The sequence below is a fragment of the Akanthomyces muscarius genome, chromosome 2 (genome assembly GCF_028009165.1).
Source record: "Akanthomyces muscarius strain Ve6 chromosome 2, whole genome shotgun sequence".
Taxonomy (NCBI): Eukaryota; Fungi; Ascomycota; class Sordariomycetes; order Hypocreales; family Cordycipitaceae; genus Akanthomyces; species Akanthomyces muscarius.
The window spans coordinates 1,984,523-1,998,704 of NC_079242.1; the positions used below are offsets into that span (position 1 = coordinate 1,984,523).

The window sequence follows — 14,182 nt, forward strand, 5'->3', positions numbered from 1 at the left end:
AACACTGTATACAATTTCAGTATCTGATCATGTTGGAGTCGAAATGAATCAAGAGTAGCTCCACGGAGCCAAGTTGCTGCATATTTCGGTCCGTTATTTCCGCCTACAGTTTTCAGATGATTTAGACTATAACAGCTTAGATGATGCTGAAGTTGACGATCTTGTGCATCTACCGGGCGCTTGCTCATGGGCGCGCCCCATCCTGGCCGCCTTTCCGGCTGCCTTGTGCGACCGACCCAACGTGAAATACGCGCCGAGACCATGTGTTCCGCATTTGCGCTTCACTTTGCAGCCATGTCTTCCATCTTTGCACCAAGAGCAAAGCAAATTACAACTTCAAGATCCTCTCCCCATGTCGAAATCTAGGCTGGGGCCGCCAAAATGTCTCTGCCAGCCAAGCGCAAGGGAGCAGGCGAGGAAGCTGCAGACGACGTTGTTGGTCAGCCAGGATCAACTGTGAAGCGGCAACGCACCGACGAAGCTGGCACTGCTACTGTGAAGAGAGAGCCGTCAGATAGAAGTGCATACAGTGATTCGGGGGAAATCAGCCTCGAGAGGGCCGTGGAGCAGGAGGAGCGGCCAATCAGTCCCATGACAAGGATAGTGAAGCTCAGAGATGGGCAGGGCATCATCAAGCAGGAGGAACCACCCACGAGCCACATCAACGTTACTGCTACCAAGATGGAAAGCCCGGCGAGGTTGCAAAGCAGAGAGCGAGGAAGCTCCGGCATCCCGGACACGACCGAGGAGCCAAGCGAGCGACAGCAGCGACGCAGCGCCGCTCCGTCGCCGTTTGCCTCTGCGCACAGCGCACAGCGCCGCCTCATCGGCCTCCAGGACATCCCCTCGGTACTCGCGAGCGTCCTCGTCCCCGGCGCCAGCAACCCCGGCCGCTGCCCCTGCGGCCACTACCTCTTCTACGCGGTCTGCAGGCACGTCTGCAGGACCGAGGCCTTCAAGTGCGGCGCTCGGCGGGCGCGCTCCGGCGCCGCCGTCTTTTGCGCGGTCCCCGCGCCGCGGCACAATGTCGACGACTGCATTGTCAACCAGCCTTGCCCGCACTGCCTCGATCCCACCCCCGTGGTGCTGCTCGGACAGTAAAGCCTCCTGTGGGTGTAAGCACTCGCGCAGAGAGGTAATTTCGTTTCCCCGTGGAGCTTTGTGACCAGGGCAACGGGGAAGAAGAAGAAGTGGAAAGGGCAAAATCACGTCTGCGACATATGAGAAACTCGGGATCTCGAAAAAAAAAAATTGAGTCATCGCGAGGTTACATGTCCGCACAGCCCCTTCCTACTTTTGGTGGTCATATGAGCCGGTATGAGGGATATTGCTCGCTAGGCTGCGGTGTTTTTCTCCGTTTCTCCCTCGGATCAGCCCTCCGAGTGGCATGTTTTAACTTGCTGTTGAGCCATTTGGTACTTTTGGAAATTATGTATTGATTTTTCCCTTTGGGTCTGTGCTAGTCCTGTGCAATGACGCAGCGGCCAAGAAATGTCGCATAGCAAAGGATCAAAGTCTAGAACTCTAGATCTGCATAAACAATAGTCACACTTATAGGAAGTCTTATTTTGCCTCCGTTCCTTTTGTTGCTAATTCTATACCGCTTGGTTTGATGGAAAAACATGGGGAGCGGTAGACACGAGTGCAGCACCGCGAACGCCTATTGTCACAATCGTCAACGTCCCGCCTGCTGATGGATGCATCGTGCGCGTAATAGGAGTAGCATTGCGTGTAGTTGGTATTTGAGAAATGCCAGTCAACTATACGGTAATTCAGGTAGCGAATTTTCTCTCCCGATTATTTTTCAACTTCGATCTAGGGGCATGGTGACGCATCTGGTCGGCGTTTCAGCACCTGCAAGCATAATGAACTTACGATTTATTAAGACGCAGTCTTGTAAGAAAGAATGCAGATAATTATTCGCTCTCAGATACTTGAACTGTCCATCACATCAACGTGAACAAGAAACAAGCTGCATCAACCTGACAGGGAAGGTTGGTCTATTGGCCGCATAATGGGGAAAGTGGTCGTCAAACCCAATCAATGGCTTTACAGACTTTTAGGCGGGTACGATCGATAATCATACGTTTGATATAGCATTTGTATGAGTCGTACCTTGCTTTTCTTCTTTTTGTCGTCTACGACAAGTAAAACAGCACCGAATAAAACACACAAAAACCTCGTGGACATTTACATGGTATCTTGCGCAGGGCAAGATATCCAATCTCGGCAACGACATGTTTGCCTCCTGTCCACTTGTGTGCTAGAATTGAAGAAAAGTAGATAGATTATCATGGACGCAGCCTAATCAAGGGCTGATGAATGTTCTAGTGGGATGTTGGCAGGCATCATTGACTCTGGCCATAGGGCCTGCGAATGACGCTATTCATGCTCATTGCATGTTTGCATCCAAAGGCGTGCGATCCTACGCAGAAGTACATGACGCCACTGTATGTATATTCAAATTATCGGGCGGCGCCAAGCTACCATGCATGGCGTAGTGGTTGGGATCGCGCCATTTGGAATGCGGCCTTGGGAGGAGAGCAAAACAAAAGTACCACTAACATGCCCATCACATCCCGTATAGGCTGAACAGCAACTCAGCCGCAGCAATTGCGTATTAAAGTTGATTGGTATGTGAACAATTGAGGACAAGAGCAGCTGAACGCATGTCTGAGCTTCACAGAATGTCGTGACGACTTAAACGCCGAAGGCAGGCGCCGCGTGACTGTAGCGAGGTACACCCTGCGATATTCAGGAATTATTCTGCATGCCAGTGCTTCCAGTCATTTCTACTGTACCATCAGGTACACGGACTATCCTCCACGGAAAAAGATGCCGAGGTATTTGAACAAGGAAAAAAAGTCAAAATGCTTAGCGCCTGTGTGTGCTTTGAGTCGATGAAAACAGCCCACTGCAGAAGCCTGTTTGGGCACAGCAGCCCTGGCTCACGCTTAGCAAAGGACTAACAGTATTGTGATTGTTATTTTCGAATGTGTGGCTACTACGAAAATAAAATAAAAATTTGTGCACTGGAAAAAAATTCGTCATCCCGCGTGTGGCCTGTTGGCACCAATTCTCGATTCGTTGGCGCCCCTGTGGCCACGAGGAAGCCATCGTTGGCGTACAACGTGCATCTTGGACTGGCCATTATACCACACGCCGCGTTCCCACAGAATCGCGTTGTGGGCATCGCACCAGAGCGGCCTCAGGTGAAGATGGGCTGCAATACAAGGGAGCAGGTGGGCTGCGAATAGTTCGGGTGCAAATTTTTCAATGGCCCGTAATTGTCAAAATCTCCCACGGGGCCTGAAGCTCGATCGGGAAACGGCGATTCACCGAATTGTGCCTTGTTCATTTGTCTCTCTCCGAGACTCTGCATAATTGTGCAGCTCATTTTTCTATGGTCAATGCGGAGCATATTTCTGACATTGTGATGAGGTGGTCCACAGAATGCTGTGCCATTTTGCGTCCCTTTGCCTCCCATAGGATTTCACGACAGCGGCCGTCAATAATGAAAGTTGGGGCAAGGCTAGGGCACTGCAGCTTACTGATACTAGCTCGGCAGTGCTTGGTAGTGCCAACACCGTTGGACAAAAAGCCGCTTTCAACAACATTGTCAGGCTGCCGTGTGAGATTTTGGGCTATCGGAGGATAGGAGGAAGCTCATCGTCTTCCTTCGCCTATTCTCGAGCCTGCATGTTGTGCATGTCTCCCGTCAGCAGGTCTGACGGCAGCCCAGCTAACATCTCCGACCTAGCCACAGCTGATACTGGACGGTGCAGCTAATAATGAAAGGAAGCGAGTTCCGCATTGTGGAGAGCAAGTTAGCTTTTGGATGATTGTGCGTCTTCTCACAAGCCAGGTAACGTTTTTCCCACCGACCCGGATGGCCGCGCCGCCGTTTAAGGGAGCGAGCAATTTGTTCGCCAGGCCCTGGGGTCAACGTGAGCTAGGTACAGAGAGCAAGTATCGATCTGGTTCATATTGAATAATATAAATGCAGCAGCATCCCACTAACGAGAAAGGGTCGGGTTGCTTCTGGCCTATTCGGGCGTTGAGCGCATAGCGTGGCAGCATTAGCTGCGGGACGTTAGCTAAGAATACCAGTATGCCCCCGTTTACACCACTTGTCTGGGCAATGGCACAACTGCCCTCTTACTCGCCTCCCATAACGCGATGGGATATCCACAAAGGCGATGTTTTCTCGCCATCGCGTCAGGATAACGTAAGAGTCTGGACGGAATTGGTAGTACAGCTCTTGAGCTTTGGAGGATTCCGCGAGGGCGCCCCAGTCCAAACAGCCCCTTTGTGACCGGCAATGATACTTTTGCTGTCACGGGAGTCGGAGGCTGAGACGGCTTGCCAAACAGCACCGAGCCGAGGCGCTGGATACATGGTGGTGACCTCACCGTTTGAATAGCGCCTTGCGGCAGCTAACTTAAGTGAGGGCCGAGGATGGGCATTGCTGCGCGAGGACGCCATCGCGGCCCATCTTGCCTCTTTTGAGCCAGTGTCACCTGAACTCGCAATTCGCCCTGGCTTGCGGCTTGCTCCAAGATGCGGGGGTTATGTCGCTCGTCGGCCCAGCTAAGAATACTTGCGGATCCCCCGCTAGTTAGTAAATAGCCACTTGAGCAGCCCATTTTGCTAGCGTCCTGATGATACATATCCTGGGGTTCTGGTCAGAATTGTGTTTTGGCTTTGATTCGGCAGCGCATGCCCGGCTGAATATGCTCGGGCTTATAGCTCGCCAATCCTCTATATCCTGAGGAATTCTGGCCCGATTCGTATGAGCAGCTATCATACTCTGCTTGTCTGCATGCCGGCTATGAGGGGGTTGTTGTCGGGGTCCAGGCAAAGGGCTGAGTGAGACACAGCGCTGGCCCGGTCGCAAAGTGCGGGCGAGACACCTACGTTAGCGCTTGGTCGATGATCGGGAAAAACCATTGACAAGTAATGTTTGAGCATGGTGCCCGAAGCTGCTCCCTCCTTTCCGTCGGATTACTCGAAACGGATGTGCCCATGGCGCGCCCAACGTTGACTGTCCAATCCCCTCTCCAACTTGAACCCTGGCTGCATTAGGGTGGTTGAGGAGGATACGGTCCGAGTATTAGCAGCGCACCACGGCATCGATGGCAAGGTAGCAATAGCTTGTAGTGGTCGGTCGCGGCGGACGGTAGATCGCCCGCCTGTCCAGGCCACGGCTTCGGGCTGCCAAGGTGTGAAAGACACTGCAAGCTGTCAAGGGTTGCCGTTGGCAGGAGGCGCCGTGGCCGAAGTAACGCGGAAAGAACCGTATCATCGCCTGGCAGTGATGAGTGATGACTGACTGCCCACGGTGGTATCTGGTATCCGATATGGCAAGAGCAGCTGGACATCTCGCCGCACAGCGGGCTGAATCCGATAGCGATGCTGGGGTAGATAACGGTGCCTGTCTGCAAGCTTATCAGGGCTGGCGCAGGGACAAAGCATATCGCGTGGCGCATCACAGCACAAGCGGACTAGACATTTAGTGAGCGCTTGAAGATAGAGAATAGCATGACCGAGGCATCGTTATCGGGGCGTCATGCTGCCGTGTGCAGAAGTAAACAATGTGCGTTTTGCCCCGTCAACGCTCGTCTGGCCGGTGGCAGGTGACAGACGGCATCTGGTGGGCTGCCAGCAAACGCTCTCTCCCAACTGTCATCTGTGCTATCTGCAGATACTTTGATACGACATCTCCATACGCATTCTTGCCTGTGCCAGAAGACGGCTTCGTACCTATATCTACCGCGCGAGCGGCCAGCTGATCAATTTTCTTGCTTCGCTAGTTTCGTCAGACCAAGGTGGAATTGCTTTACTTGTCTTGGCCTCACGCAACCCACCCCCAGATTTGGCCAGCCGGGACACATCATACCCCCACCCCTTTGCATCAGCAGGAGCATCACATCTGTCTGGCCGTGGCTTCTTCTAAAGCTGCAAGAGTTTCATCGGTAGCTGCACAACTGCGCGACTGCACAAGTCGACACTCTGCGGCTGGCTCCTTCGTTTGACAGCTCACGGCTTGCACAATTGCTACGCTCCCACCCCACCGCCACTACAAACCTCCCTTTAGCGTTGCGGGGAGGAAAAAAAACCCCAACTTACACAATCGAGCAGGCGATATCCTTGCTGCGGGTACGAAAGGAAATTATATCCTGACTCCAGAGACAGTACAGCTAATTTTTTTATCCGAACAGAGCACAGCCTACGCTTTTCTCCCTTGAGTGGCAGACACGTTGCACCCTTACTGCCCAGCTCGGTCGGCCAAGCTCGCAAGACGACACAATTGACCGAGAGTCGCGAACGGCGTCGCGCCGTGGCTCTGTTGCTCCACCAGACAGCAATAAAAAAGAGACGGACAGAGGCTGGCCCTGGCTATCCAGGTTGTCCAGGACGAACGCACAAGGACCTTGTGGGCTGGCAGCTCGGACACACAAGCGCCGCACACACCAGCTGCGCACACACAATCCCGGCCACTGGATAGACACCACCCGGGTGCTATCCACTTTAATAGTCTGTCAACATTGAACTGTGACAAAGCAAGGGCGACAGGCTGTGTGGCAAGTGGGTGTCGCAGTTTATTGTTGCTGGCAGCGTGCCTGTCTCGCAGGTCAACAGGCTGTCCATCAAGGCCAGAGAGCCGCCCGCTTCTGGCACCAAGAACGCCTCCGGTCCGCTATTTTACGTCCCACCTAACACCAGGGGATAGCAAGAAAAAAAAAAGGATTTTTTTATGCCCTTTGCAGGCGCAGCACGTCTCCACTTGCAGCCGATTTGCAAAGTCGTCCAGTCAATCACGACACCGGGTCGAGTCACACGTCAAGGCTTGCGCAAGTTCGAGGGGGGCGTGTGTCTGTTCTTTGCTGCTGGCTAAAGTACAGGACAGCGCCAGAAAATTTGGTCAAGGGAAGCCTAAAACTATACAATAGACCCCTGCCCGACACCAGGCCGAAAAGACCGTTTACGTTCTCGTCGCTTTCTGTTTTTAATACCAGACTTCCCTCCCCATCCCAGACGACAGCCTGCTCTTACACCCTCACTCACCACCCGAGCAACTCCCAACCCTGGTTTACCTTGCATCCCGCCGATTCGGAGCCAGATCCACCGCTCCTCGCCACGAGCAAGATTAGTCACTTGCTCACGCATTTTAAACTTCGCGACTGATTTGGAGACCCGGTCCTGTGCGCTGACTACCGATCTTTGGTCCACTCCTGGGCCCCGTCAGCATACGGGCCAAGCGGAACGCCGAGCTACGGTCGCATTGCGACAGAAGAGACAAAAAAGAGTCACATCGGTAATAAAGCCGGGCCTTCTGCCATTCTTCACTTTTCTTTTCTTTGCAACTCCTCTCACGCTCCTCCAAATTGCATGCGGCCTGCATAACAATTGCGCGCCCAATCCTCGACATCATTCGATTAGTCGTCTCTGTTCCTGTACTACGGCCCAATCTACCTTGCCCGACGCCGATCGCCTTGCACCGACTTTGGACTCGGCTCATTCAACGGCGGTGACGTGCTGCACCTCAACACGAACGCGTTTGGCCACTTCGACTCGTCCATTTTGTTCACCTTCTTTCGGTCGTGGGGCTTGCCCAACAAGACTCGCTGCAAATTTTACAACTTCATCCCTACACGAATCCGTCCTCATCTTCCAACAACGCAGCCATGCCTCACCAGAGACGCAAGTCGGGCCACGGCCACAGCGGTGCCGACATCCGCAAGTCCGACTCCTCCAGGCAGGTTCGCCCTACCATATCGCGTCGATACACCCCTACAACGATACAACGCTCGTCGAGGACTCCGCGCTACGAATCGTCTTCTGAAGACGAGAGCTTCCCACAATTCTGGTATGTTTTCTCCTCTCAATGCCGCCAGGACGCCTAATGTATGGCGCATCACTCCACCAATTGCCCCGCTAACACGATCTCCTCAGCATGTCTTGCGAGAAGCAATTCCTCCCGGCCAGCGACAACTTTCTCTACTGCTCTGAAAGGTAATTACAATCTGATACCTGTATACTCTCGGCCTTGCCCTCTTTGCACCTACTAACGGGCTCTATATAGCTGCCGCCGATCCGACCAGTCCTCGCATTCTGCCTCATACAGCTCCTACAGCGGCGCCAACGACTACAGCTTGGCCCGTCGTCAATCGTACTACGGCTCCGACTCCGAGCCCAAGGATATCATCCCGCAGGCATCGCCATCCAGGCCTGGCTCCATGCTTCTCGCGACGTCACCTCCCGCAACTCCCGGCACATACTACGGATCCAAGCCGGAGTCCGCCCTCTCCGCACTCCGTTCCCTGACGGCGATCCACCCGCCCAGCCCACCATCACCAACAAGCAGCGCTGGTGGATTCTGGCTTTTTGGGAAAAGCACTGCCACGAGCCCCAGCTCGTCGTATGCCCGTCCTTACATGATGGAAACCAGCCATACGTACCACGGATCCACCGACCGCCCGCTTCCATCAAGGTCGTCCCGCCCCAAGAGCACCGAGCTCGTCACTCCCATAACTGGCAGGTGATTGGGTGCCGCAATGCGTTGCGCGGATTGAAAAAAAAAAGGTGGTCGTTTTACCAGCAGCAGCGGACGGGCTGGGCAGCATTCAAAGTCGTGTTTATCACCTCTCATTACAACTGTTCACATATACGGACTTACGCATTTCACGAAAGCATTCAACGAACATATTTCAACTCTTTTTCTTCTTCTTTTTATTCCTCTGGAATCGGCGTCCTGATTTTATTATTTTGTTTGTTATTTTCTGTTATACTTGGGAAGCCATAATGTATAGGAGGTCGGGAAAACACAGGAAACTGGAGTCACAAAAACAGTGGGAAATGAAGCATATTTCACCATGACATGGAGGCTTTTTTAATAGCATTACACACGATTTATTCTTACAACTAACTGAACTTTTTCACTCTTCAGAAGGAAAGCAATTGGTGGCACAAGGCGTCCTGATTTGCTTTTAATTGCATCACCAGGATCGATGCCTGCAGCGTTGGAGCGTTTTTGGTAGTTTCAAGGGAACAAAGACGACGGACGCTTTTCAAGAGTCGTGCTCTCTATATATAGATGATACAAATTCGCTTCAGCGCAGCATTAGATAGTCAACAATATATATTTCAACTTTGTTGAAACACAGCACATGTTTCAAGCATCTTGCTTCATGGAACTTGGACTATTGCAGGCTGTGGCCGTAAAATGTGATTCATGTCGTAGCTGGAGCTGGTGCAATGCAGAACCCGTTACCGGTTGAGGACATAATGGCGAAATAGGAAAGAAGTAACAGAATCAGCTCGCAGTAAATGCCATACATGAAAACATAAAAAACAAGGGCGCCGCCACCTTTTCCCCCCAACTTCCTCCTCTTATGCCGCTCCCTTCCTCCCATTTGACAAGACAATCGAAAGAAGAAAAGAAAAGGGCTGAGATTTGGGGGTTTTAAAAAGAAAAAACTCTTGGGACTTTTTCCTGCAAAACAATAAAATACTACACAATGCATAAAGCCGTCACACACACTCTCTCTCTCTCCAGCTCTCGTCCGCGCACCCCTGCACGCAGGTCGTTATTGTGGTCGCGAGCTGGCCATTTCACCATACCGTCCACGGTTCTTGGTGGTGTCGTAGGCCTGGAGTACACGCGTCTGACTCTCGTCGGCCTGGGAAAAGGCGTAGCCGCGCTGCTTCCGCATGCGCTGCACTTGCCTGACCTTGCGAATGGCCTTTTGGAATTGCTCCATTCTATTGTTTTGCGAGCCGTTAGTAAAACGTCATTGACAGAGGTACACTGCAGAGAACACTGGTGGGGGAAAGGGTGTCACGAACCTTGGTCGGTAATCTTGAATGTTGTACTTTTGAATCTCTTGAATGTGGTGATAGGTCTGGGGTCGGTACATGCGCTTGGCATACTTCCAGGCAAAGTCGCGGAGCAGGCAGAGGCCGGCGAGCGCGACCGTCTGCAGCCAAAAGATGGGGCTCGAGTAGAGGCGCGGGACGACGCCGTGGTACTCGGCCGAGATGGGGATCATCGGCGCGACGGTGCCGTAGGCGGCGATGAAGACGTACCAGACGGCCATGCTGCCGGGGATGGCCATGACGTGGTACTTTGTCCAGTTGTTGGTGACGAGCGCGGCCTTGCCGAGGACGGTGAGGAGGACGGCGCCGTAGAGCGCCGTGCCCCAGACCCAGTGGCCCGCCGTCTTGCCGTCACCCTGGATCAGGTCGCCGTACCAGATGAGCTCCGAGAAGACGTAGAGGATAATGGAGTGGTACACGGCATTGGCGATCCACTGCCAGAAGACCTTGATCTTGAACGACAGGTTCTGCTGGCCCATCGTGTAGAGCTGCGGGTAGCGGTCGAGCAGGCGCGCCGAGATGAACTGGTCGAGAATGCCAATGGCGAGCGGCGGGAACACCGTGTAGAAGACGTTGTAAAAGGACAGGGTCCACGACTCGTAGATGACCTGCCCGGAGAAGACGTTTTGGAAGGCGTACCAGAACTGAGTCAGATACAGAGCGATATTCTTGTAAAAGGAAAACAGAATGGTCTTGCTGATGCGCTGGTAGCTCCACGCGCCGTGCACCAGGAGCAGCTTGCGCAGGTAGCGGAACTGCGCAATCGCCACGTCGGCGCTGCGCGCGGCCTGAAGGCCCTCGACGCCGCTGATGCCGACGCCAATGTGCGCGGCCTGGATCATGGAAACGTCGTTGGCGCCGTCGCCGATGGCGAGGAGGATGGAGCCGCGCTGGTACTTTTTGACGAGCTTGACAACCAGGGCCTTTTGGAGCGGGGACACGCGGCAGCAAATGACGGCCTTGCACATGATGGCGAGCTTGAGGAACAACTGCTCCAGGTCCTTCTCGAGGGCAAACGTCAGCGACTTGCCGTCGATGACGAGGGCCAACGTCTCAGTTTCAATGGTCCCGTCACCTTGTGTGCGGATGGCGTCGAGTTTCTTTTGGAGGTTGTCACGGGTGGCCTCGAGTGTTTCTTCATTGACAATCAAGAGCATCATGTCTTCGCTGAGAAGCTTGCAGCTCATACCGATATTGATGGCGGTCTCTTGTCGATCGCCCGTGAGAACCCAGACTTTGATGTTGGCTTCTTGGAGAGTGTGGATGGTCTCGGGCACACCGTCCTGGAGACGATCTTCAATAGCAGTGGCCCCGAGCAGCGTAAAGTCATGCTCGATGACTTCGGCGGCCTTGTCCAGTTCGTCAGCTCGGTTACCGCCGACAGTGGTGGCGGCAGTCTCAAAAATGCGCTGCCACTCTTGGAATTCCTGCTCCGGAATCTCGCGCATAGCCAAGCAAAGTGTTCGCAGACCTTCAGAGGCGTACTCCTCCAGGTGGCGCAAAGTGGCATCCACATGCGGGTTCTGGTCGTGCACGCGCTCCAGAATAACAGTATCAGCACCCTTGCAATAGCAACGGATCTTGCCATCAGGGCAGCGGTAGATTGCTGACATTCTTTTACGGGTGGAGTTGAACTCGCAGACAGCAAGCAGCTCGTATTGCAGCTCTTGTCCACCAGCCTCAATAATGACCGCCTTGGGTTTGCGGGCAAAGAAGGTGTAGCCAAGCGTCTTTGCACCGTCGACTAGCGCACCCTCATCAGGCGACGCTGCCTGATACTTGATGCCGCCTTTTTCGTCCACCTCTGGAATCACGGTGTGGCAAGTGGCCAGGAGTGCGAGGAAGTGATCGATCGCCTCCGCAGTATGGTGGCCCTCTGCCAAATTTGATCTGAGTCGATTGAAGTCGTGGATATTTTCAATGTCATCCGGCGATGTCGCGCGTCGGTCTTCAGGGACATCATCTGAGTACATGATGCCGCCAATAGAGCACTGCTTGAACTCCATCATATTGCAAGTCAGAGTACCGGTCTTGTCGGAAAAGACATATTCGACCATGCCCAGTTCCTCGACCAAGCTGGACGTTCGGCACGTGGCGGGGGTATCCGTCTTGTCGTAGTACATGTCCAAGTCGTCGTTGATGAGGATAGCATGCCAGTACTTTACCAATTCAACAGTAACAAATAGAGAGATGGGAACGAGGGCAGAGAACAAGACCCAGTATGTCACCATGTCTTTGAAGAATGTCTTGAGGGCAATGCCGACACCGGAAATCTTGTCCAAATAAAGGTAGCCATAGTTGTGGCCACTGACTTGCCGCGTCACCAAATCACCCACTGTACAAGCGGCGCTGAGGACAAGAAGCATGCCTACAAGGATAAGCACAAGAGAGTTGACCTGCCGCTCCACCTTTGTTCGCTTAATGGGTGTAGCTGTAGCATTGCGCATCAGCTTGGTCTCGTGGCCGGTAAACACGACAACACCGTGGATCCAAGGGGTGTTTCTCAAGGTAGCACCGCGAAGGACAAGTTGCTCCGGGTTCAAGGCAAGCTCGCGTTCGCCGCCACCGGCTTGCATAGTTAAAGTAGCCTCGTACGTATATAGACTGCTGTTTGGCTGCTCGGACTTGATGCGGCCCGTCAGACGGCTCAGTTCGCTGTTGGATACCATGGTGGATGTCTCGGGAAGTGCTTGCTTGATTTTGAGGTTGGTTTCGCCGTCAAGATTTGCGGTTTCAATGTAGCAGAGACCCTCGGGTTCTGAACTAGCCAAAAGGACCAAGTCCGCAGGAAAGGGCTCTTCGGACTCGACTCGGACGACGTCACCAACGGCCACGTTGATCCATTTCGTTTGTGTGAAGCTGGAGCCCCGAAGTACTTGCGCTTTCGAGGTGTTTAGCGCATTATCGGCCTGTTTTCTTCGGTAGTCCTCCACCAATTCTTTACCAGCAGAAATCAAAAGCACAATGAGCAGAGGGGCAATGGTCGTATATCGATTCGTGGGTGAAAGACCGGGGATTTGTTGAAGGGCTGCCGTGAATAAGAAAAAGACGTTGGCAACTTTGGAGAATTGTTCAAAGAGGAACTTTGGCAAAAAAGTTGCGAAGTTGTATTTGGCCGTGGAAATATGGTTGTCGACATACTTGTTCTCGGCGTTTGCGGGAGGGTTGTTGAGGTAGATGATTCTAGGCCCTAGGGTCGAAGGGTCTGGTTTGCGGGAGCCGAAGCCGAATTTGAAATTTCCTAGATCAAAGCCGCCGCCGCCGCCGCCGCTGCCTCCGCCTTGCTTTGGTTGAGCGGGAGGCGCGCCGTCTACTCTGTCATGGCCGCCCTCTGTCAGCGGCAAGTCCATCTCCGAGTAGCCTTGGCCACGGCTCATTCGGTTCCGGAAGCGCCCAAGGAAGCCTCCCCCAAGGCTCAGGACGCTGTTGCGGTTGCGCGCAGCTTGTCTGGGTGCAGTGGAAGGGCCGCCTATAGTCGAGGCGCCGTCATTCTGGTAATACGATGCGCGATCGGATGGATAGTCGTCCAGGTCGTCGGCGTAGCGCTGGTAGTTGCCCAGATCGGACGTCTGGCTGTACTGCCTTGACATGTAGGGGCCGGCGGCATCGAGGTGAGAGGCGGATTGCTGCCCAGTGCCAGCACCGGGTTGGCGGTTAGGGGAGTCGTGCATGCCAGTTGCGCCTACAAAGTCGTCATAGGACACGGAGGGGCGGCCGGGAGCAGCCTGGGCCTGGTTGTAGTTTCTCAGGAGGTCGTCGTCGTTGAGCGTGGATCGCTGGCCCTGGCTATAGAATGGCTGTTCATTGTCGAGGTCCAGCAGCAGGTCGTCGCCGGTATGCGACTGGCCGCCACGGGGACCTCCAGGAGGTCGTCCAGCCATGCTCGGGGGCAGCGCGGGTTTGGTGAGCTCGGAGCGCAGGAGAGGGAGCTCATGCGGATATCAGCGCAGGCCGGGTGGCAGTGTACACTTCGTCTAGGTGATGGTCTTTAGGTTCCAGTCGCGCAGCGGATGTTGAAAATGAGGGAATCGATGGGAGAGCGTTGGCGCGGAAAATGGTTCGTCAACCTGCGACGTTGAAGATGCCAGGAAGCACAGCCTCCTTGGTTGCGTGAGCTAGCGACTAGCCCAGTGTGGCTGGCTGCTACCAGCAACAAGGCTCAGCTTTGGGCGTGATGATTGCTCAAGGCCAGGGCTGGGCTGAGGGATGGCTTTGAAGATGGGAATCTATTTTCAAACACCAGAACAAAGGCTCTTCTTCTTTCTTTGTACAGCTGTCAAAAAAGATAAATTGGACGAGATTG

The 14,182-nt window shown here is 53.8% G+C and overlaps 3 protein-coding genes across 3 annotated transcripts; 2 read left to right on the plus strand and 1 right to left on the minus strand.

Moving 5' to 3' along the window:
- Positions 1 to 381: 381 nt before the first annotated feature.
- Positions 382 to 1,101, plus strand: LMH87_003758 (uncharacterized protein; the record flags this gene model as incomplete). The annotated part of the gene is made up of 1 exon (XM_056194876.1): positions 382 to 1,101. The coding sequence occupies one exon, from the start codon at positions 382 to 384 to the stop codon at positions 1,099 to 1,101; it is 720 nt and encodes a 239-aa protein (XP_056048560.1).
- Positions 1,102 to 7,688: 6,587 nt separating this feature from the next.
- LMH87_003759 (uncharacterized protein) lies at positions 7,689 to 8,546 on the plus strand (the record flags this gene model as incomplete). Its single annotated transcript, XM_056194878.1, has 3 exons — positions 7,689 to 7,870; positions 7,957 to 8,016; positions 8,087 to 8,546. The coding sequence occupies 3 exons, from the start codon at positions 7,689 to 7,691 to the stop codon at positions 8,544 to 8,546; spliced, it is 702 nt and encodes a 233-aa protein (XP_056048561.1).
- A 1,044-nt stretch (positions 8,547 to 9,590) lies between these two features.
- LMH87_003760 (uncharacterized protein) lies at positions 9,591 to 13,760 on the minus strand (the record flags this gene model as incomplete). The annotated part of the gene is made up of 2 exons (XM_056194879.1): positions 9,591 to 9,765; positions 9,850 to 13,760. 2 exons carry the CDS (start codon positions 13,758 to 13,760, stop codon positions 9,591 to 9,593), a joined length of 4,086 nt encoding a protein of 1,361 aa, XP_056048562.1.
- Positions 13,761 to 14,182: the final 422 nt, after the last annotated feature.